The following is a 23,239-nucleotide window of genomic DNA, read 5'->3' on the forward strand; positions in this document are numbered from 1 at the left end:
ATATACATATACACACATATATACATATACACACATATATATACATATATACACATATATATACATATCCACACATATATCTACATATACACACATATATACATATACACACATATATATACATATACACACATATATATACATATATACACATATATTCAACAAAACTTCCTCGCAAGTAGGAAAGCCGACGCCGTGTCTTGTGCTTCAATATTTCTTTTATTTGGTCAGCTTAAAACGTTGAACGCGTTTCGCTTGTCCCGCAAGCTTGTTCACCAACATTTTACATAAAGTTTTGCCGCCATTTTAAGTGCTCAGTGCACACGTTGTGCGTAAAGAACTAAATCATAAACAGTAACAACAGACTCGTAGTTCCATGTATGTCGAGGCTGCTACAGAACTCGGGAAATTAATTATACATACAATTCATGTTAGTATGACCATTCTTATCGAATTGAAACAATTCTATGATAAAATTCTTTATAATATATTTGCATAATACAAATTATAGAGAAAATAAAACTCCTCCACTGAATAGGCTTATATAAATAAAGACACTTTTCCTCAACGTGTGTAATGCCCTAGTGGGCCAACATTTAGTACACAGAATCGTTTTAATAATTACTGTCAAAACAGCAAGCAGGCAGTCTTCTCCTCTTCAGTTCTTTTCAGCTTTCTCCTTGGCAGAGGTTTCTTCTTAGTTCCAAAGTGATCTAAAGTTTTAGGTGTCTGGGGTCCTCTTCTTATACCCCCCCAAGCCTTTGTCTCTCTTTGTTCCAGTGGGGGGATTCCCCTGCTCAAACCGGTTCCTGGGTGTGCTCTGCTCTGGAGCACCTGGTTCCTTTCAGAGTGAGGGGCAGGGTCGTTAGACGCTCAGCAGGAGGTGGAGCCTTCTTTGTGCCAGCAGAGGCAGAGTCCTCAGCCTGGCCAGCAGGGGGTGGAGCCAGCTTTGTGTTGGCAGGGGCAGCCCTATTCAAACCCAGGGACTACTCCTCCCACCCATCTAAAGCAGATCTCCCTATTCAACCTGCTGCTGACTCATTCAGGCTCCTGGAGCCACCTAGCCCGTCACATGACACCCTTCAGCCAACCAGCACACAGGCACACAGGAAGGTTAAACAGGAGAATAGCTACTTTCTAAAAAGTGCTATTCTCACACAGTGAATTTAAAAACCATCTTGCTAAAAAGATGTATAATTAAATTCTGAACACAGAGATACCAAACTTGGATTTTCTATCTTGCCCTTATGGGAAGATAGGCATGTAAACAGCCTTCCCCATTCTATCCTATGGGCAAGATAGCCTCTCAGCAGTGAAAAACAAAAATGGCTGTAATTCACTACCAGGGCATGTTACACACCTCAGTACATGCCCTACCTTTCAGTTACACTGCACCCAGCTCAGGGGGGTACCTAGGGCCACCATAGGGATGCCTGACATGTACAGAAGGGGAAGGATACGGCCTGGTCAGTGGGTGCACTGGCCAGGTCGACATGGCAGTCCTGGACTGCACATAGGCACTGCAAGCAGGCCTAAGACATCATTTTAGCGCTACTCCTGTGGGTGGCACAATCAGTGCTGCAGCCCACTAGTAGCATTTGAATCACCAGCCCTGGCACACTCAGTGCACTTTACTAGGGGCTAACAGGTGAGACAAATATACCAATCATGGATAACCAATCAATATAACAATTTATACAGAGAGCATATGCACTTTAGCACTGATCAGCAGTGGTAAAGTGCTCAGAGTCCTATTGCCAACAACCACGGGTCAGAAAAAATAAAGGAGGAAGAAGCAAAAAGTTTGGGGATAACCCTGCAAAAAGGGCCGTTTCCAACACAACCCCCTTCCAGCCTAAAGCCAGGGTAGACCAAGCGATACCTCGACGGGATTCCCTGCTTAGGGCGATAGAACACGGAAACTGGCCCAAACAGCAGGGCACTATTCCTGTTCTACGCCTTCCTGAACCCGGTTGGATCTCTCCATCCATGCTCTCAGGGTCCACCAAGCCAACCCAGGTGGAACCCTTCTCTTCACCTGTGGACACCACCTGTGCAGCACCTAGCCTTACCTTGCTCACAGATGTGTCCCAACAGACAGACAGCAAGCCGCAGTGACCAGTGACAGTGGTCAGGGATGAGACCCAGGCCTTATGCCTCTCAGGGCCCTCAAACCCCTGTGGCGTCAGAAGGTGAGGGGCAGTAGCCCCAGGTGCTGGGCACCCTTTGTCCACTTCCTTTCCTGTCAGGTCGGGTCTGACAACCTGGCACTGACCCACCAGCCCCGGGCCTGTATCCGGTGGCTGGACAGGAGGCTGGGGTGGACTGTTCCACACCCAGTCCTCCTCTTCCTTGGGGCTCTGTACCCTCCCACCTGGAGCGGTACCCCCTTCTAGAATAGTCAGGGCACCTGTGGCAGGTGTTCTGCACCATTCACCCACCAGTTCTGGGGTTCTATCCTGCAACTGGGATCCCAGGTCAGGGGGGACACCCCGGACCTGGCCCTCCAACCTAGGGTCTACACCCTCCAGGTGAACCGGGGTCAGAGGCGAGGACTCCCTCCCTCTGCACCCCCTTCCAGAATTCTGCACCCTCCTACTCGGAGTGGTACACCTCAAAGACAAACTGGTAGAGACACTGCTTACAGATGTCCCTCCCTCCAGTTCAGGACCTCTCTCCAGCAACTGGTCTCCCAACCTAGGGTCTAAACCCTCAGGTTGCACACCTGTCTGGCATGCCAGGACTTCTGGGGACTCACACAGTATCTCCCCGAGGGTGACACATGACTCATGTGTCTCGTGACAGTCTGCCTGGCGCAGATCTCCCGGCCCCTGTCCACCTGACAGTGCGCGAGGATCCCCCAGGACAGAAGTGGTGTCACCACGGTCACTCCTAGGGGACTCAGCCCTTCTGGCTGGTCCCTGACCCACTGGTTCTTCCACTGGGGAACACATCCCCCTCTCACCCCTCAGTCTGGACTTCTGCACCCTCCCAACTGGAGCGGTACCGCCAAACACCAGAACCACTGGAGCTCTGTTTACAGAGGCTCCAGGTTCTCCTGACACTAGGAGATCCTCCTCAAATGGCCTACTAGCACTGTCTAGGCCCCCAACCTGGTGTTCCCTTAAGGAACCCTCCAGGCCCTGAGACGGGGTTTCGGGCACCTTGGGACCCACAGTCCCACACTCACCCCTTCTCCACTGAGACAGGACGTGAGCCCCTACACCCCTCCCACTACACTGGGACCTAACAGGGCTACACTGAACCTCTTCCACCTCACAGGTCTGGAAGATATCCGGGCCACTCCTTTTGGGATCACTTCCCAATGCCTCTCCAGACCTTTTGACATCCAACCAAAGGTCTGCCTCCAACGCAAGCTCTCTGGAACCAGAGAACTCACACTCCACCGGGTGTTGGCATAGCTCTGGAAAACAGGGACTTAAAATATGCTCTCCAACAAATGAATCACACAGCCCCCCACAGTTGTTAACCAAGCTACCGTTTGCCTCACCCTCTAGTGCCCCACACAAGTACCCCACACCACTCTCCTGAGATTGGCAAGACAGTATCTGACTGTCTCTGTCACACAACTCACACTCTTCTGGACGGTCTTCACACTCACACACCAAGGTTTCTACCATGGGGGAACCCCTCTCCCTGTACCTTTCATCTAGGGTCAGTAGAGTGTCCTTCCCACCACTTGGAATATGGTCCCCTGTGCCAGTTCCCCAATCCACTTCAGGGACACTGCACTCCACTGGAACTACATCATAAACCTGAACCCCCTGGTGTATGTCAACCCCCTCCTGTAAGTTAGGCGCCACATCTCTGGGTGTTTGTACCTTTTGCTCAGCACTAGAAACTAAAATCTTGCTGCCACCATCTGAGCTGGACTCCACCTCCAACTCAGCAAAGCTCACTTCTTGAGCTACCCATATTTCTTCTTCAGCTGAGACACTCATGGCCTCAAGCCTCTCGAGCTCCAAATCAAGCTCCCTCATCCTTAGTTCATGTGCCAAGGTTAATTTCAATTCTTCCAAGGCAAGGGCATTCTTCTTCTCCTCCTTTGCCATTTCCATTTTCATTTTCATTTTCATTACTTCCAGCTCATGTTCTCTGATTCTTTGATTCTCTTGTAACTCCTCTGCTGGGGAAAGACCCCTGCTGGAATGGTGGCTCCCCGCCCCGCTGGTGGGGTTGCCCAATGGCAAATCATCTGCCCCAAACCCATTCCCTTCACTATCATCATCTGCTTCCTCAGCCTCTTTAGCCTCCCACCATGTTTTCAGAATCTTCTGTAGCTCTTCCTTTCTGGCGTTGCTTTTTATGGGACAACCAAAATCCTTGCAGAACTGCTTGAGCTCCTCCACCTTGTATGAACACAGATCTCCAATGGTGAACTCTAGCTCTCCTTCTACACTGGCTGCTTTCTCAGTTGGAGCCATGATAATTCAAGAGTTACCTCAAAAATAGAACCAAAAAATAATCAATCAGCAGTATGTGGCTGTGTAATGGTCTGCTCTCCTAGTGATGTACACCAATTACTGTGGGTCAAGTACAAATACAAGTTCAATCCTCACCGCTGACCACCAATGTTAGATCTGGGGGGTCTCTAGTTGGCAGGGTAGGTACCACTGTCCAAGTAGGGACCCTTGCTTCTAGTCAGGGAAAGGGGGATACACTGTTAAGATAACCCCTGCTCACCCTCTAGGTAGCTTGGCCTGAGCAGTCTAGGCTATCAAAGGCAATGTGTAAAGTATTTGTACCAACACTCACAGTAACACAGTGAAAACACCCCAGATTTACTCCACACCAGTTTTAGAAAAATAAGGTATCTTTGCTAAAAACTTCACAAGACCAAATATTACAGAAAAACCAACATACAATTAAAAAGGTTACTTTAAAAATAGTTCAAGAGTTTGCAGAAAGTACTCCAGGATGTCAAAATCAGTGTCCTGCACAATGCGACTCTCAATGCACAAAATGCGACACTTTCGTGCCCAACAGTACCTGTAGTTGCGCAAAGATGGCAAAGGCGATGCGATACTCCTGAGATCCTGGGGAGGCTTTGCAGCAGCCCTGCTTCACGCAGCAGAGGTGGATGCGCCGGCTCCGATCTGTAGGGGGAGGATGCGATGACTTTGGCCTTCGTTGCGTAGGTTTCTTGGGGTGAAGCTTCACGCACAGGTTCGATGCGACACTCTTCGATGTGGTGCGATGCGTGGCGCAGCGTTGCCTTCCGGTGCCGCAACTCTCGATGCGCCACGGAACGGGACTCTGCGTCGACGCACCCGATGACTGGAGACTTTTCACGCACCGGCAGTGGTGCGGCTCGCAAACTGGTTCTGCGACAACCCTCGCAATGGCCGGAATCTTCACGCTTCGGGACGATGCTCGACGCACTCGGCGATGCGGGGACCCTGCGTGTTGCGATGGTGCCGCGATGAAATTTTCCTCGCACTCTCGTCTTGCGACACGCAATTGGATGATGCGTTGGGTACCAGTCACTCTTGTTCACGCTTCTGCTTCCCAGCTCCCAAACATAGCAAAACGACCTCCTGAGGCCCCAAAACTGGGCAAGCACTCCAAGGCAGGTCAGAACTCCTTCAGCAGAGTTCCAGGGGAGCTGGTGGTGAAGTCCTTTTGTTCCTGGGACTTCTTAACAGGGAGCCAGCTCTTCTCAGGCCCTTGGAGATCAGAATCAAAAGAAGGGGACACAGCAAAGTCCTTCCCCTCTCCTTGGCAGCAAAGCAAAACAGCAAGCAGGCAGTCTTCTCCTCTTCAGTTCTTTTCAGCTTTCTCCTTGGCAGAGGTTTCTTCTTCGTTCCAAAGTGATCTAAAGTTTTAGGTGTCTGGGGTCCTCTTCTTATACCCCCCCCAAGCCTTTGTGTCTCTTTGTTCCAGTGGGGGGATTCCCCTGCTCAAACCGGTTCCTGGGTGTGCTCTGCTCTGGAGCACCTGGTTCCTTTCAGAGTGAGGGGCAGGGTCGTTAGACGCTCAGCAGGAGGTGGAGCCTTCTTTGTGCCAGCAGAGGCAGAGTCCTCAGCCTGGCCAGCAGGGAGTGGAGCCAGCTTTGTGTTGGCAGGGGCAGCCCTATTCAAACCCAGGGACTACTCCTCCCACCCATCTAAAGCAGATCTCCCTATTCACCCTGCTGCAGACTCATCCAGGCTCCTGGAGCCACCTAGCCCGTCACATGACACCCTTCAGCCAACCAGCACACAGGCACACAGGAAGGTTAAACAGGAGAATAGCTACTTTCTAAAAAGTGCTATTCTCACACAGTGAATTTAAAACCCATCTTGCTAAAAAGATGTATAATTAAATTCTGAACACAGAGATACCAAACTTGGATTTTCTATCTTGCCCTTATGGGAAGATAGGCATGTAAACAGCCTTCCCCATTCTATCCTATGGGCAAGATAGCCTCTCAGCAGTGAAAAACGAAAATGGCTGTAATTCACTACCAGGGCATGTTACACACCTCAGTACATGCCCTACCTTTCAGATACACTGCACCCAGCCCAGGGGGGTACCTAGGGCCACCATAGGGATGCCTGACATGTACAGAAAGGGAAGGATAAGGACTGGTCAGTGGGTGCACTGGCCAGGTCGACATGGCAGTCCTGGACTGCACATAGGCACTGCAAGCAGGCCTAAGACATCATTTTAGCGCTACTCCTGTGGGTGGCACAATCAGTGCTGCAGCCCACTAGTAGCATTTGAATCACCAGCCCTGGCACACTCAGTGCACTTTACTAGGGGCTAACAGGTGAGACAAATATACCAATCATGGGTAACCAATCAATATAACAATTTAAACAGAGAGCATATGCACTTTAGCACTGATCAGCAGTGGTAAAGTGCTCAGAGTCCTATTGCCAACAACCACGGGTCAGAAAAAATAAAGGAGGAAGAAGCAAAAAGTTTGCGGATAACCCTGCAAAAAGGGCCGTTTCCAACAATATATATATATATATATATATATATATATATATTTTATTTTTTTTACCGTACGCTTACCGTGAGCTTACCGTACGCGTACCCCGTGATTTTTTTAAAAATCAATAAATGTTTTTTTTGTACTTTTCTGTCCTTCTTTGACCCCCTTACAATTGTTAGGGGGTCTGTAACTCTCCTCATTGCCCCCTTTCTTTGTTTTCACTCTTTTTTTTCAGAGTGAAATACACAAAATGGCGGCCGCCGCTTCCTGGTTTCGGCCGATTCGAATGTTTACTAAGATCTAAGAGCCAATCAGAATCGCGCTCGCGCACGCCACCGTACGCTTACCGTAAGCGTACGGTAAGCGTACCGTAAGCTGGCTCAGATATATATATTGATTTAAAGGCTATTTTCTCAGAATCTACTGAACTGATTTACACCAAACCTACAAAAGGCACTTCCTTGACCTAGGGACTACCTCTCTGCCAAATTTCTAGTAATTCTGTTCAGCCGTTCGGGCTGTAGGTCGTTCTAAAGGTCCTATGGAAAAATGCATGGGAAAAACGCGTTTTGGGACCCCCCTTTTATCTCAGCCCCCGCTTGACGGATCCCCCCGAGACTTTCAGGGTAGGAGCGGAGCGTAGCGCCCCACCTATTTTGAGAAATTCGCGAGGATTCGTCGACCGGCGCCAAAGTTATTCAAAATAGAATGTTGAGGTTTTCCTATGGAAACGTGGTCCTAACTATAACTACCTACTGGCGACCGCCAGTAGGTAATATATATATATATATATATATATATATTTATAAAGTCAAACATTCATTTATTGAACCGCCATACTACAAATAAACCTGTCCCCAAAAAATAGACTACTGCATTACAAATGCTGAATAAGTTGCCCTGATCCCATTACACGCGATAAGAGAGTCTGCAAACCTTAATCAATGGGACTTAATAAAATATTTGTTTTTCAATGTAAAACATTTCAAACAAAGACTCCTCACTAGCCAAGCAGGAGACATTCCAACATGTTCCCACAACTACAACATAAGGTCTTCTTCCTTTGAAGGCTATGTTAAAATTATTTGCCTTTAAAATAAATATACCTTTTAGCAAAGGTAAACCATTTTGTATAAATATTAATTACCAACAAAGCACTAAACCCTTCAAAGCCACCTACAAGATATAAGCGCTATTACAGCATTCAAATTCAAGTACAAATGCTGAGCCACGAAGTCATGCCTAATAACGACTACTGCACTGGGATACTGAGATCAAAAGTAAACATTGCTCACAAGATAAAAACTTGCACTGTTGGGTCGGACTCATGGCAAACAACACCGTCTTATAAGTGTGTGGTATAGCAGTCTGTGTATTTACACATTCGTGAGACCTCTGCACATGTCAGAGATGTACTTGAATGAAGGGCTGGAATGGCCATAAGGGCGCACTGCCATTTCCCCGGTGGGTTGTAAAGTGCTTTTAAGGTTGAATGGACTGCTATGACCTAGACATGAAGTGCTAGCTAATCATTTTGATTAAATATGATTTTACTGGTTAATGATCATAATAATTCAACATTTGCAGACACTTTCTGTTAAAGAAAATCCATTGAGGGAGAACAACCAACCACCTTTGTAAAGTAGTCTTATTCTAACCAAATGCACATACTTCTGCCTTTGCCACAGCAGGTGCTTCAGTTTCGTCAGCTCCCAGCCTACCCTCACCCATGAGATCACCTGTACATTTTACGTAGTGTACCGCAAACGCTGGGCATGCTTACTTCATGCTTTAAAGGTGTCAGTAGCTCTAAGGGCTACATTCATAAATCTGTTTGTGTGAGTAGTGGACCTGAATCACATAAAGTAAGCACTGGGTAAGACTGAAGTCTGTAATTTGTTGATGGAATAAACTTCAATAAAATCTATTCCCAAAAAAACAATGAGCACTGGAAATGATCCGGTTACTTACCGGTAATCTTCATTACTCTGAGTCCTAGTCCTCATCGCCACCGTATAGTCTATTGTGTCATTACTGTGGTGAGGAAGACGGAAGCAGGTAATGTGAAGATTCCTGGCACACTTAAGTCCGGCTGGTGTCTTTAATAAGTGAAGAGCTTGAAATGCTGTATGTGACCACCTCTAGCAGAGATAAATGGCTGTTTATCACTGGAAGTTCAGAGAAGTGTGTTGCTCTTGCCTGGAAATGAAACAGTTGTTAATATTTCAAAAGTTATTACAAAGCATAGCAAATAACATAACACACACTCAAAACAGAAAGTAAGATAAAAGTCTCAAAACAACACAACAAAAATACAATGAGATAATGTAGCACAAAAACATACCAGCACAAGAGTGCAGTATAATACAACACCGCCGCAAAAAAACGCAACACAACAAACATTTAAAAACTTTCTTGTCATGCATTATCACCTGTCAAGTCTGCTTTCATAATATGGTGCTAAACTGTGTTTGTACCAGGCCTTGCCCTACTTACCACCACGGACACGTAACAGTAGCAGTAAAACATGTTTTGTGATCCGACCAATAGTCACTCTATAAGGACAAATTTGCCTCTTTAAACTCTGAGGCCTGATTCACATGTGTAATTTTACGATTGTATGCTATTCACAGAGGGATTTATGAGTGGCATCTTTATGAATGCGCCGTCTCCGCACATAAAAAGATAGGACTGTCCTATCTTTTTATGAGTGGAGACACCGCACTCACAAAGATATTACTCATAAATCCCTTTGTGAATAGCAAACAATCGTAAAATACACAAACGTGTGCATTTACCTTTGTGAATCAAGCCCTGAAAGACTGGGAGGCTACACCACAGAAAGATAGTACTACAAGTGTTAATTTTGCCGACATATATTATGCCACCATTTTGGTCTGACTGGTGTCTTCGGTACTTGAAGTGCCGGAGCAGTGGTATGTTACCATCTTCGACAGAGGTAAATAACTGTTTGTCTGTGGAACATTAACCACATCCATGCTCAGGACGGCTCCCGGCCGTCATTAGTCACGGTAGTCGTGTGCTCATGACGGCCGGGAGCCGTCCGACCGTTGCCGTTCTGCCCACGCATGGCTAATTCCCCGCCTGTGCGGGCGTATTAATTAGTGGGCGGAGTTCGGACGGCTCCCGGCCGTCATGAGCACACGCCCACCGTGATTTATGACGGCCGGGAGCCGTCCTGGGTACCTGAGCGCCACGCCCAGCCCCGCCCCCCCTCGCATCGCGGCGGAATTTGCCACGCGTGGAAGGGGTGAAGGGAATCTGATGCTCTTACGCTGGAAATCTCTTAACTAATATAAAGAGCACAAGAGAACACAACGAACTAACACAACACAACGTAGAATAACGAAACAAAAAATACATAATAAACAATACAACTCAACCCAATAACCACAGTTCAAAACAATACAATCCAATATTGCAGCACAAAAACACAACAGCACAAAACAAACACCACAACACATCGCTAGCACAACATGCATCACAACAAATATCCACACATATTCTTTTCACACGTTTCCACCTCCACCAGTCTGTTTTCATAATAAGGTGGTAAAAGGTGTTTGCACCAAGCACAGCCTTACTTACCACAAAGGATATGTATTTGCACCAGTCAAAAATGTTTTGTGAATCAACTCCTGGGGGTCTATGTACTAAGATTTGACGCTGTGTTTCCGTCACAAGAGTGATGCAAAATGACGCTAAATCTTTTGTTACCTATTTACTTTCCAGCGTAAAACCTGTTTTACGCTGGTACATCGCTTGAAAGTAATGTTTGCATTACTTAGCGCCAAGGGGGCATACCATAGCTGGTGCATGGGTGTTCCCATGCAACCACCCAAGGTTTCTGATGCTAAAAGCTATTTACTTAAAAAAGTAGACAAAGTTTAGCGTCAGAAAATAGTGCTCATTTCAGATACGTGTTATGAAGGAGAAATGCTTTTTTCTGCTTTATTTTCTGACTTTGCATCTGTGCTGCAATGTACAGCACTCATACAAAGTGGGAAAATGTTTAAAGTCAGTCTAATCATAGTATTTTATGCTGGAAGGGTCTCCTCCCAATACAAAACGTATGCTAGACTCACAGAGATACCCTCGCACTATGGTGAAAAGATGTATCTGTTCCTCACAGCCTCACTTTTCTGCACCCGCATTAGGGAGAAGGGAGGAGAGTGACATATTTCTGTAAATATGGTGCTGTCCTGCTCTCTCCTCACGTAGTGCAGCATTTGCGGCTGCTGCACTGTGCGGAGTCAGAAACTGGTAAATCTGGCCCATGGTGTTTTTCGCCTGTACAGTGGTGGCCGGCACGACTCGCGGGTGGGGGGGTGTGGGGTCATGTGTGGGGGGGTGCCGGGGAGGGGGGATCGCGCAGGAGGTGTTGTTCAATAAAAAAAATATATAGACAATTAAAATTACCTTTCCAACGGCCGGGTCCCCCGTCTTCTCTGATCTCCTGCTCTCCAGGAACAGGAAGCAGAGGCAGGCAGCCAGGCTCCCTCCCTCCCCTAAGCCAATCACAATGCTGCTCAAGCCTCAACCTTGTACAGCCATTGTATATAATTACTCAGACTGAACTATTGAACACTGTATGTAGCTTTTTCACCACTTTGTCACTTTGCAACGCTCGCTGTGTTCTGCACTAGTCACTTGCGCCGTTACTTTCTCTTGTCACGAGCACAACTGTGCACTCCACCTTGTGTTTGCCGCCACAATTCATACTCACAGTGCTGTTAGAACTGTTATATGTAAATTGTGTTATTTAAATATATGATGCCATGAGCACCTTTGTATGAACACACCAGGAGTCTCCCTCTTTCTTTCTTGCAATGTCGTGCACATGCTAAAGAATTCGTCTTCCTCATTGAATCCAGTTGAGACATTGTTGTTAATTTTCACTTATGTGCCCAGATCTCAACCTGGTCTATGGATTATACTCCTGTTGCTATTTACCAAGCCATTCTTATAGCATAGTTTGCCTGAAATAGTCAGAATTGTCACACTTCTAGGCATGTGATGGTTAGTAGTTGTGTTGTTACTAATATTGGCAGCATGGTAGGGGCAATTTCTGGTGTAAGCTGCAGTAGCCTCCTGACAAGAGCCCTGGCACTTTTTGTTTTGCAAATTATGCACTACTTTAGGGTACATATCTACCCAGTAAACCCAAACAAGCCTAGGTAACCACATACATAGCTAAATATGTACATACAAGGAGACGCCTGTCCTTATCATTGATTGAAGGGTATGTTTACATTCAGGCGCGGAGCAGCATGTAACAAGTGTGTGAGCACTATGTCTGTGCACAGATAAACACAAGCATGTTAGCAATATTTAAAAACTATGGCTTCGTAAAAGTAAAGGGTGGCATGTCACGTGTGTGAGGCCTAATCTTACATGAAGTGGGTGGTTGCATAACATCATTGAATAAGGTCTATTTTTGCACAGCGTGACAGGAGCATGTCACCATTGTGTAAGGGGTGTTCTTGAAAAAGGCGAAGGGAGCATGTAATCACTGTGCAGGAGCTATGCTTGCCTAGAGGTAAAGGGAACCTATCACTATTGTGTAAGTGCTATGCTTGCATAGAGAAGAAGGGAACATGGCACCATGGAGTATGGACAATTCTTTCATAGAGATGAAGAGCGACTGTCACTATTGCATAAGGGCTATGGCTTAGAGGTGACGGGAGCATGTCTCCACCGTGTACGTGTCATGCTCGCATAGAGGTGAAGAGAGCATGTTATCATGGTGCTAGGGCTATGCTTGCATAGAACTAAAGGGTGCATGTCACTGCTGTGTAAGTGCTATGTTTGTGTAGCAGTGAATGTCAGTAGGGAGTCAGTGCTGAGCATGCATGGGGTAATGACTTACCATTCTTCTGATCTGTGTGCTCCTCAAACATTCTTACCGAAGTACCCAAAGCCTGTGAGGTTGCTGGTCACTGTCTGGACTTGCCACGTGATGCATGGCTGCTCTTGCCAGACTCTCCTCATGTCTCCGTGCTCACTGAAGATCCTGCCATGTCCTCTATACGCTAACAGCATGTTCATTTATCTGGACCTCTTAGCTTTGTATTATGATTGTATTTAAGGAATAGTACATATTTTAATATCGTCTTATATTTATTTTATTGGCATGGCCAATAGGTGTCTTGCTTATAACTGAAAATGCACGTCAGACTATTGCCTTTGCAAATGCTTTTTGAACGTGAAACATTATTCACAAGCTGTTCCTGACTGTAGTATGGGAGTTACTCAATACACAAACTTTTTCTCTTCTAGGGGATGTTAGACTCATGCACTAACAGTGCACTCTCGCCCGGCACTGCACTCTACGAGCCCCTGATGACGTGGACAGAATTCATGAGCAGTGAGGACAACCTCCAGGTCTTTGATCATGAATCAGGTAGGAAGCAGATGCTGCTCGCAAGAGTCCACATGTGGTCTTCATAAAATATACATTCACTGAAAAGAATGAATAAAGCCTGATCTAAGGTGATCCTAAGGATCCTACAGATTTGAAAAGAAATTGAATACTAATGACTCCCACTGCCCTATTAGGTGTTGATTTCCATGAGCCATGTGGGCATAGTGACAGGGTCATCTGATGTCAGCAGACTTCCAAAGTCATAACCACATCAACCAATACCAAGAAATCCCCATGCATGTCAATTATCCAATTTTTATTGATACTCCAACCAGAGTTGCTCTGGTGTCTATAATAGAGACAGACAACTATTTTCTCCTGAACGTGCATTGCCCCTTCCGCAAGGAGACGTGGTGCCTAAGGAGCAGCTTCTAGCAAATCTCTGTGTTAATGAGGGAGGTGCTAGAATGAGCACCGGCAACACCCTGGAGTACTTAATTTTGCCAACTGAAAATTCATGCTGTGAATATACATTTGTCGGCAAGTGTACAAAGACAATTTTTGTGCATCTGGTCCATCATCTACAACCAGACCACTCATACCACAGTCATACTCAGTCACCAACAAATATTTAGTAGAAAGCTAGAGAACTCTCTAAATAAGTGGAATAACAGAGGTTACTTGAGATAATAATTAACCCAGGAGTAAACTTTCAATTTTTTCTCAAAATAACAGGAATCAAACTAAATAATGAGAGCTTCAACATTGGGGAGATTTAAGGCGTTTCGGCAACTCATTCATTCACTGCAGCCATCTTCAGGGCAATGAATGGTTGTGTATTGAATTTAGAAAAAGCACTTCAAATGTTGGTTCTCATGTAATGTTGCTCACTTAGTTGGTATGCATAAAATAAATAAATATAAATAGAACAATAGAAAAAGCAGACAAACAAAGGGAAAAATTTTTGTCATGGAATCATTCAATCATCATATGCTCAGCAAGCTTGAGCAGATAGTAGTTATTTATTAAGCATTAAGTGAAAAGTACAGAAGAGTTAATGTTACATAATGCTTTAGACCTAGCCAGAAAAAAAACACACACACACACACTCACAGTCATCCGCTACAGAGGCAGCAAGGTGCCTCTGTAGTTCTGGTTTTGTTAAAGTTTCCATTGAAAAGCATTATCTGTTTTCCTAATAACTGCTAAGTTTGCTAAGGCTACATGAAACTTGCCAAAAAAGATAAATCCACTTTGGTTTCTTCATGTCAAGTTTTGTGCAGATCCATCCAGCAGGGCCAAGAAAAAGGAGAGCCCCAAAAATGCAATTTCTTATATTAATTCCCATTACATTTTTTGCTGTTAAAAAAGTGCTGGGGTTACGCATGACGAGGTTGATTTTTAGCAATATCTGGACAGTTAATTCATGGATCCTCACAGTATTTGTAAATCACAATATTGAACTAGGGAGCTTTTTCTCCCATCATCCATTGTAGATTCATGAATCTGGCGGTAGATTCGCAAATCAGTCTGCAGATTCATGAATCTGCCATGTTGTGATTGACTGACCTCCCCACAACATTTCCTGTTGCGGTCGGCATTACTCAATATGGTGAGCCAAGCACTATGCTGGGGAAAAGAAAACATGAGTGAGAATTGTGCTATAGAGTGACCTACCCTGACCCGCAGCCCCATGGTGTTGGGCCCCAGAGAGACCCACTGGCTATTCCAAGTGTAAAGTTACTCAAAAGTGTAAGAGTATATTAGACTTGTAAATTACTCAAAAGTGTGCCTTACCTTTGTGAATAGCCCTCAGACCGTGTAGTTTGATGAGACATGTAATTAACGCTTTTGGAGAAAATTTAAATTCTGATTTTATAACTAGACAAAAAGTAGTAAACTTATTCAAAAGTGTAAAATACCTTTGTGAATCAGACTCCATTGTTGCAGTGTGACTGACTATATGTAAGCAAGACAGGAACAAGAGTTTTTGGTAATTAACATGTTCCTAGGAATTTGTGTACGGACTACCTATAAAGATCCTATGGAAGTAAGTCTCTAGTGAAAACATTGAAGAATCTACAATGCACAGATTGGAGATTGTACTGACTAACACTTTTAAGAAAGACATGGGAAGGCAAGGTAATACTTAACTGCATAATCCATAATTTTCTGGCGCCCTCCAGCACAGTCCAGTAAAAACAGAAGGGAAGAGCGCTAGGTGGCGCTAACCAAGATGGCCGCACCGATGTGAGGCTCCTGATGCTTGACCCCTCGCATCCGACCTACATCCGTGTATCGCTGTCCTAGAAGCGATCCAGAGGTCGCCATCCGCAGAGGAGCTGCTGCGCCGCACTCGGTGCTGTTCCCAGGCGATTTCCTGCACCCAAGGCCGAGATCTGAGGCCTGTTCGCCACGCCGGCGTGAGGGACGCAGCCGACTGGTTCCGAGGCCGGCATTGTGCGCTACGCGAGTCCTCCCCGGGGTTTGCACGGGGCGGAGGCCCGGGACCTGCTGTGGCCCTGCAACGAGTGGCGCAGGCCTGTGCGGGCGGCCGCATCTGGCCTTGCTGGGACTGACGCCCATTCTTCCTCTGCACCGCCGGCTGGGAGCTCACGCCGGTAAGGGACGACGACCCCCCCCTGGTTTCCCCCACCCTGTCTCATGTGTCGGGCGGGGGAGCCTCTGTCCGGGCGATCGGCCTAGTGGCGGCATCCTGCCGGGCCCCGAGAGTGGACGCATCGCGAGGGGTGAAGGCGCTTCGTGGGCACAAGCAGCGGCGGCCGGCGTGGGAGGTCGAGTCTGGCCTTGCTGACGGTGGAGCCCACCCTCACCCTGTGCCACCGGCTGGGAGTTGCCGCCGGCGAGAGGGGGGGCGCCCCGTTCCCCCGGATTTCGCCCAGCCTGACCGGACAGGGGGCCTCCATTTCTGCTGCCGGACGGGCGGTGACGTCCCGGCTCTATCCCTGGAGAGGTCTTGCTGTCGGTCCTGGACCGGAGGCGAGTGCGGGGTGGTCCCACTGCACGTGACGAACCTGCAGGCCCAGCGCGGGCGACAGTGGTGCGGCGGACCTGGGGCTGCGCCTCAACTGGCGACGACTACGAGTTTGGGCCACGGCAGGACGGCCGCTGTGAGGTGAGAGAGAGGCCCGGCCCGGATCGTAGCGGGGAAGTGGCGTACCCGATGGACTCCTGGCCTTCCCCCGCTGGGGGACAGACGTGTCTCTATCCTCCCTCTCTCCCCAACCCTTCGGTCCTTGGCCCTGCACCGGTAGGCTAATTGACTGGCGGGCGTGGCCGGCAGGCGGTCCGCCGTACCAAGCCTAGGGACCGGCGCATACACCCCGGACGCCGCCATGGGCAAGGACAGGGGCACCAAGCCGGCGACCACGTCCCACCAAACAAAAATCGACCAATTTACGAACCTGGACCCGCCGGGGGCAGGCGGAGAGACCTGGCCGTCATCTTGCAGGCCATCAGCGCCTCCCGCACGTCCCTGGAGGGGATGGTCGGGGAGGTGAAGATGGACGTTACACTCTTGCGGCAGGACCTCCGCAACGCCACGGCCCGCATCACGGAGACGGAATCGCGGATCTCGACGGAGGAGGATGACATCCGACAGCTACAAGACCAAGTCCGGGAGCTTACGACCCATTCCAAGGAACTGCATCGGCGGGCAGAGGACGCCGAAAACCGCACCCGACGCAACAACCTTTGCCTGGTGGGCTTTCCGGAGGGGGTCGAGTCTGGCCGAACCGACGACTTCCTGGACACTTGGTTCAAATCTTAGATGCTGGCGGCCAGCTTGTCAGCCTGGTTCGTGGTGGAGAGAGCACACTGGTCATTGGCAGCCAAACCTCCAGTGGGGGCCCCCCCGCGGCCCTTCCTTCTGCGGATCCTCAACTTCAGAGACAGAGACGCTATTCTGCGGGAGGCGCGAGTGAAAGGCCCCTTGTCCTTTAACAACCACACCATCATGATCTTCCCGGACTACACCCGGGAGGTCCAAGAACAACGCCGATCTTACACGGAGGTGAAACAAAAGATGCGCTCCATGGGCCTCAGCTACCAACTTCAGTTCCCGGCCCGCCTCAGCGTTGTTTTCCAGGGCAAGACTCTATTTTTTGACACTCCCCGGGCGGCATGCACCTGGCTCACCGAAGAAAGACCTTTGCGCCAGCCCGGGCGGGTGTCGCCCGTCAAACTGCCTCAGGACCAAGATTCAGCCAGGCTTCCGCGACCACGACGCAGGAGGCGCACGCAATCCCGGCGGCGCCGAGGCGCGGCGGCAGCTGGGACACGATCCGCGAGTGTGTCGGGGAGGGGAACGAGAGACTCCTCCGCCTCATCCGGGACGTCCTCTCATGCAGCTGGGGGATCTCAGCGCCATCCGTCGCCCCTGCCGGATCAGTCTCCTTCCCCCCTCAACACGCCTATAGACCTTTCCGACCTCTCCCGCAGCCCTGCCATGTGACTTTTCTTCATGTTCTGCATTGACAGGGGGGGCGGCGACCTGGTCCCGCTGCGGGGGCGATGGACTCTGCGGTCTCTCGCTCTTATGTAGCAACCTAGGACAGAACACTTAAATCCGTACTTCAGGAGGGGTCCACCACACTCTTTACACCCGAGCGCTCCTGCTTGGGGCCTTGTAGTTGTCAGTTAAAGTTAGGGTGACAGATGCTTCCTTTCTCGAAGTGTAGGGTGGGGGGTGGGGGGTCGGGGGTGGGTGTTAGTTGGTTGTTCCTCCTTGGGAGGGTGTTCTTTTTAGTTTGGGTTTGCTTCTTACTGGGCCTATCACATAACAGCACACTGCGAGTGCCACCACGTGGCTCCACACAGACACTGGCATGCGCTCCGCTGTCGCTCGTTCTCAGCCGTCCTTCATTGGCTTCCCCCAGCATGGGATTCGTCATCCCCCTGGGGATCGCATGCTCCCCGTCCCCTCCCTGCGCGCCCACACCGTTCGGTGTCTTCCCGGCGCCCCCCTGGTCGTTCCGCCCCCAGCGCGACTCGCTTTCACCGCTTCTATGGATGACCTAGCCCCCAAGGCCCAGCTGCGCATCCTGTCCTGGAACGTGAATGGCCTGTTGGATAGGCTCAAGCGCACCGCAGTCCTTAAATATGCCCAGCGCGCAGGGGTAGACGTGCTCATGCTTCAAGAAACCCACCTCCTCGGTGAGAGATGTCCCTTTCTGGCTCGCTACGGGTATGACCGGGTGTGGCACTCTGGGTTCTCCTGCGGCTCCCACGGGGTCGCCATCCTGCTGCGCCGCTCCCTCCCCTTTGTCCTTACACAGGCGACCCATGACCCTCACGGAACGGGGATTGCCGTCTGTGGCACACTCGAGGGAATGCCGATCAGCTTTCTGTCGCTCTATGCGCCACCCTCCGGACTGTCGCAGGCTTTATCTCACGCTGCATCTCTGCTGGCAACCTTCCCTCTGGGTACTGCTGTTCTTGGAGGAAATTTCAATGCCGTCTTGGCCCCTCAGCTGGACTCGTCAGGACCGATTTCAGATTCCCGCGCTGCGCGAGCAAGGCAGCTGGCGGGTTGGGCAGAGGCTCAGGGCCTATGCGACGCATGGAGGACTTGGCATCCACACACACGTCAATACACCCACACCTCGGCCGCCCATCACTCCCACGCGTGTATTGACGCGATTTTCGTCCCCCCCGCCGATTGCGTGAGCATTCAAGATGTCCGTATCCTCCCCAGAGGGATCTCAGGTCACTCTCCGGTCCTCCTGAGTCTGGGCCCTCCACCCCGTACGGCCCGTCAGATGTAGCGCTTTAATGCTTGGTTCCTCCAGGATAGGACACTTCGTAAGGCGGTGGGAACAGAGCTGACCCAGTACTACTGTACCAACGAGGGTTCGGCTCCTCGGCGGGCACCCTTTGGGAGGCCTGCAAGGCAACCATTAGAGGTGCTGCCAAGGCGCACGTGGTGCGGCAACGCCAGAAGCAGCTGCAGCAGCTCACCGCCTGTGAGGCCCGGGCGCTGCGGCTGGAGCAATCTCTCTCCGAGCTCGGGGACCCAGCCGGAAATCGGCAACTGCGGCTCCTTCGCGATGAGATTCGTCAACGATCACTTGACGCGGCCAAGCTTCTCTGGCAGTCTTCGCTAGCGAGGGTGTACGGATGGGGCGATAAGAATGGCGCGTTGCCACATCGCCTGGCCACCTATCCCAGGATGTCGCCCATCATTCCGGCGATTGCCGACTCCGACGGCGTTCTCCAGTCCTCTTCCGTGGCGATAGCGGAAGCATTCGCTCAATTTTATTCTCAGCTTTACCGGGCCCAAGCACCGGATCTTTCCCTGGCCGCTCTGCTCGCGACTAGTAACGTACGACTCAACCGGCTTCGGCCGGGAGACTGGAAGAGCCTGGAGGCACCCATTTCCCTTGAAGAAATTGGGGAAGCGATAGGGCGTACGTCCGCTGGGAAGACCCCGGGACCCGACGGCTTCCCTCAGGAATTCTATGCCACCTATAAAGATAGCCTGGTCCCGAGGTTGCGAGATCTCTATGTAGAGGCGATTAAGAACGGCTCATTCCCCCCGGAAGCCGACATAGCCACGATTGTGGTTCTGCCCAAATCTACGCCGCCGCCCACTGACAGAGTGGCTTACCGGCCGATCTCTCTTATTAACACCGACGTGAAGCTCTACGCGGCTGTCCTGGCCCAACGGCTCTGGCCCTTTTTATCGAGCCTGGTCCATCCGGACGAATGTGGCTTCATGCCCGATCGGGGCACTCGCCATTGCCTACGCCGCCTCCACGTGGCCCTGGCTCACCGCCACCGCTTAACCCCATACCTCGCTCTCCTGCTCGCCGATTTCGAAAAAGCTTTAGACTCGGTGGGGTGGACCTACTTGTTTGACGTCCTGACCCACATGAGTTTCGGCCCTAAGTTCTTGGGAATGGTGCGAGTCCTCTACGCACGCCCCCGTGCCAGGGTATTGGTCAACGGGGCGCTGTTGGGGCCATTTCGGATCGGCCGGGGGACACGGCAGGGATGCCTGCTGTCGCCCCTTCTCTTCGCGCTCGTGATGGAACCCCTTGCTGCCCTGATCAGAACTGACCCTCTCCTTCAGGGCTGGGAGTGGCCGGGCCTAGAGGCTGACAAAATCGCCCTCTACGCGGACGACGTCCTGCTGTACCTTGGCAATCCGGTGCGCTCCGGACCTCGTGCAATGTACATCTTGGGCCGCTTTGGCCGAGCCTCTGGTCTGTATTTAAACTAGCGGAAATCGGTTCTTGTGCCTTTGCACCCCGCCCGGGAATGTTTCGAATGGCAGGATACTATTCCCCTCCGCCGGTTGTCCTTTAAATATCTGGGCATCTGGGTCTCCCTTCTCCCGGAACTGAGCTGGGCGCTTAACGTGACCCCCCTGGTTAAGAAAGCCAAGGCGGACCTGGCAATATGGCAATCACTACCCCTCAATCCGTTGGGAAGGGTGGCCCTCTACAAAATGATGATTCTTCCCCGGTTCCTGTATGTGCTGCAAAACACTCCCTTATCCTTTCCAAGACCTTGGTTTCGTGAGCTTGACGGGATGGCAACAAGATTTCTTTGGGGTGGTGGGAGGCCGCGGTTGGCTCTATCATTATGCCGCCTGCCCACCTTTGATGGGGGTTTGGGCATGTCCAATCTCTACCTCTACTACCTGGCCACCCGCCTCCTGGTCATTCACGACTGGTTTGGGGGGGATGGTCCGACCCGGCCTACAGGGTGGAGTTAGGGGACCTAGGTTTCTCCTGTCTTCAAGACCGCCTGTATGGCGCCTCCATCCCCGCCTCCTGCCCAGATATTACCAAAGCAATATTCCTGGCCTGGCGAGCGGCGCTCCGCCACACCCGATGGACTGGGAAGCTGACCCGCGTCACTCCCCTGTGGCATGGGACATGGTTGCGGGAGGTTGCGGAGCTAGAGGGCTTTAAGTCGTGGGATCTACTCGGCATTTCCCAGCTGGGAGATGTCTGGCGGGGGGGGGCGTATGTCCTCCTATCCAGAGCTGCAGGCGCGCTTCTCCCTCCACTCATCCCAATTCTATAAATACCTTCAAATACGCCATGCCATACGCACCTACACCCCACTGGACGTTAGACTGCCGGACCACAGCCCCCCCCGGAGGCTCACGTCATGATGGGTAACCTGGGGAGGGGAGGCATTTCCAGGATCTACCGCTCCCTCATCAACAGCACCCCTACCTCCCTGGAAAGCCTTAAGGAACGATGGGAGGGGTGGGTGGGTCCCCTGGATGAGGCTGACTGGCGGGATGCCCTTATGGCCCCCCAACTGGTGACGGCCTCCGCCAAATTGCGGCTTATCCAAATTTACTACCTGCACAACGCTTATCTCACACCGGCTCGACTACACCGTGCGGGCCTCTCCGCCGACGCAGCTTGTCCCCGTAGTGGCTCTGAGCCAGCCGACTTCATTCACATGGTGTGGTCTTGCCCGGAACTGGGGGGGTACTGGAGGGGCATAGAAACCGAACTCACAGAGGTCCTAGGGTGGGAGGTGCCACATGACCCTAGACACACCCTACTGGGCATCACTGACGGCCTGGATGGCACACGCCCGGAGAAGTTATTCCTCATGACAGCCTTAATGGTAGCGAAGCGAGACATTGCAGCGGTGTGGAAGCAGCCGCAGCCGCCTAGCTTGGCCAAGTGGAGCACCGGGGTGGACTGGTGTGCGACGCAGGAACGAACTCTTTATCAGGCACGGGGTTGCCCCAAGAAGTACCGAAGGGTCTGGGGGAAATGGCTGGGCAACATACCATAGACGACGGGGGGGACGGGGGGGGGGGTTTCGGGGGGAGGGCGGGACTATGGGGTGTTTTCATGCTGCGTTGCTGTGTGGTGGTGGTTCGAAGGGCCCAAAAGTTTCTCATATTGTACAACCCCAAAACAATAAAATCTTGTTTATCAACAAAAAAAAACAGAAGGGAAGTGTCTGGCAGCCTGAACATATTATAGATTTTACTTTGCAGCTCATTGTGGAACCCTGGGACATTCATTTCTAATAGCACGTTATGGAGGCTGACTGGTGTTGTCTTAATGTAGGGCAGACGTATGTCATGTCATTTTGACATACATAACAGACTTCAGATGCATAAAATATGTTTGAACAGCCAGAAGATCCCTATAGGATCACAGCCATGAAGAACTGTGTCCACTTTAAACTGGGACGATGGATGTACAAATGTATTGACAGTCTTGGTCTGCAAACCCATCTGGGAATGTTTCTCTGTAACTGCCCTCCAGAAAACTCAGACTCCAGGATGAGTAAACTCTTTCTGAGTAATTTTCAGAATCCATCTAGAGATTTCACAATGTACAGATAAACACTGGAGGCTGCACCAACATTCCATTCTGTGTAATGGACAAACAAACACAAGAGACTGTACAGTGTGTACACAGACCAGATCAAGAAACTGCACAATATGCATAGTAACAATTGGAACTACACAATGTACAGACAAACCCCAGAGGGTGCTTTAAGATTAGAGACTGGGTACTGTACAGACCAGCAAAAGACACTGTTCAATGAGTGCACGGCCCTGAACAACAGCTGCACAATATGTAGATTAACCATTGGAACTACACAATGTACAGACAACCCCCAGAGGACGCTCTGACATTAGAGACCGGGTAATGTGCTGACCAACTCAAGAGACTGTACAATGAGTGCTGAGACCGGATCAAGAGACTGCACAATACGTAGATTGATATTGGAACTGCACAACATACAGACAAACCCCAGAGGCTGCACCAACATTAGAGACTAAGTAATGTACAGACAAACACAAGAGAATGTACAATGAGTGCTCAGGCCTGATCAAGAGGCTGTACACCATGTAAACTAACACTTAGAACTGCACAATGTACAGACAATCACTGGAC

At 50.0% G+C, this 23,239-nt stretch overlaps 1 protein-coding gene across 2 annotated transcripts in view; it reads left to right on the plus strand.

The window, feature by feature from the left end:
* ELF5 (E74 like ETS transcription factor 5) overlaps nucleotides 1-23,239 on the plus strand; it is a 233,881-nt gene that overhangs the window by 86,146 nt on the left and 124,496 nt on the right. For both annotated transcript variants that reach the window (XM_085643513.1, XM_085643512.1), the window contains exon 2: nucleotides 13,244-13,367. In XM_085643513.1, the coding sequence (XP_085499639.1) occupies nucleotides 13,247-13,367 (121 nt within the window). In that variant the 5' untranslated portion in view covers nucleotides 13,244-13,246. The remainder of the gene's footprint in view (nucleotides 1-13,243; nucleotides 13,368-23,239) is intronic.

The sequence above is a fragment of the Triturus cristatus genome, chromosome 3_1, assembly GCF_964204655.1.
Source record: "Triturus cristatus chromosome 3_1, aTriCri1.1, whole genome shotgun sequence".
Taxonomy (NCBI): Eukaryota; Metazoa; Chordata; class Amphibia; order Caudata; family Salamandridae; genus Triturus; species Triturus cristatus.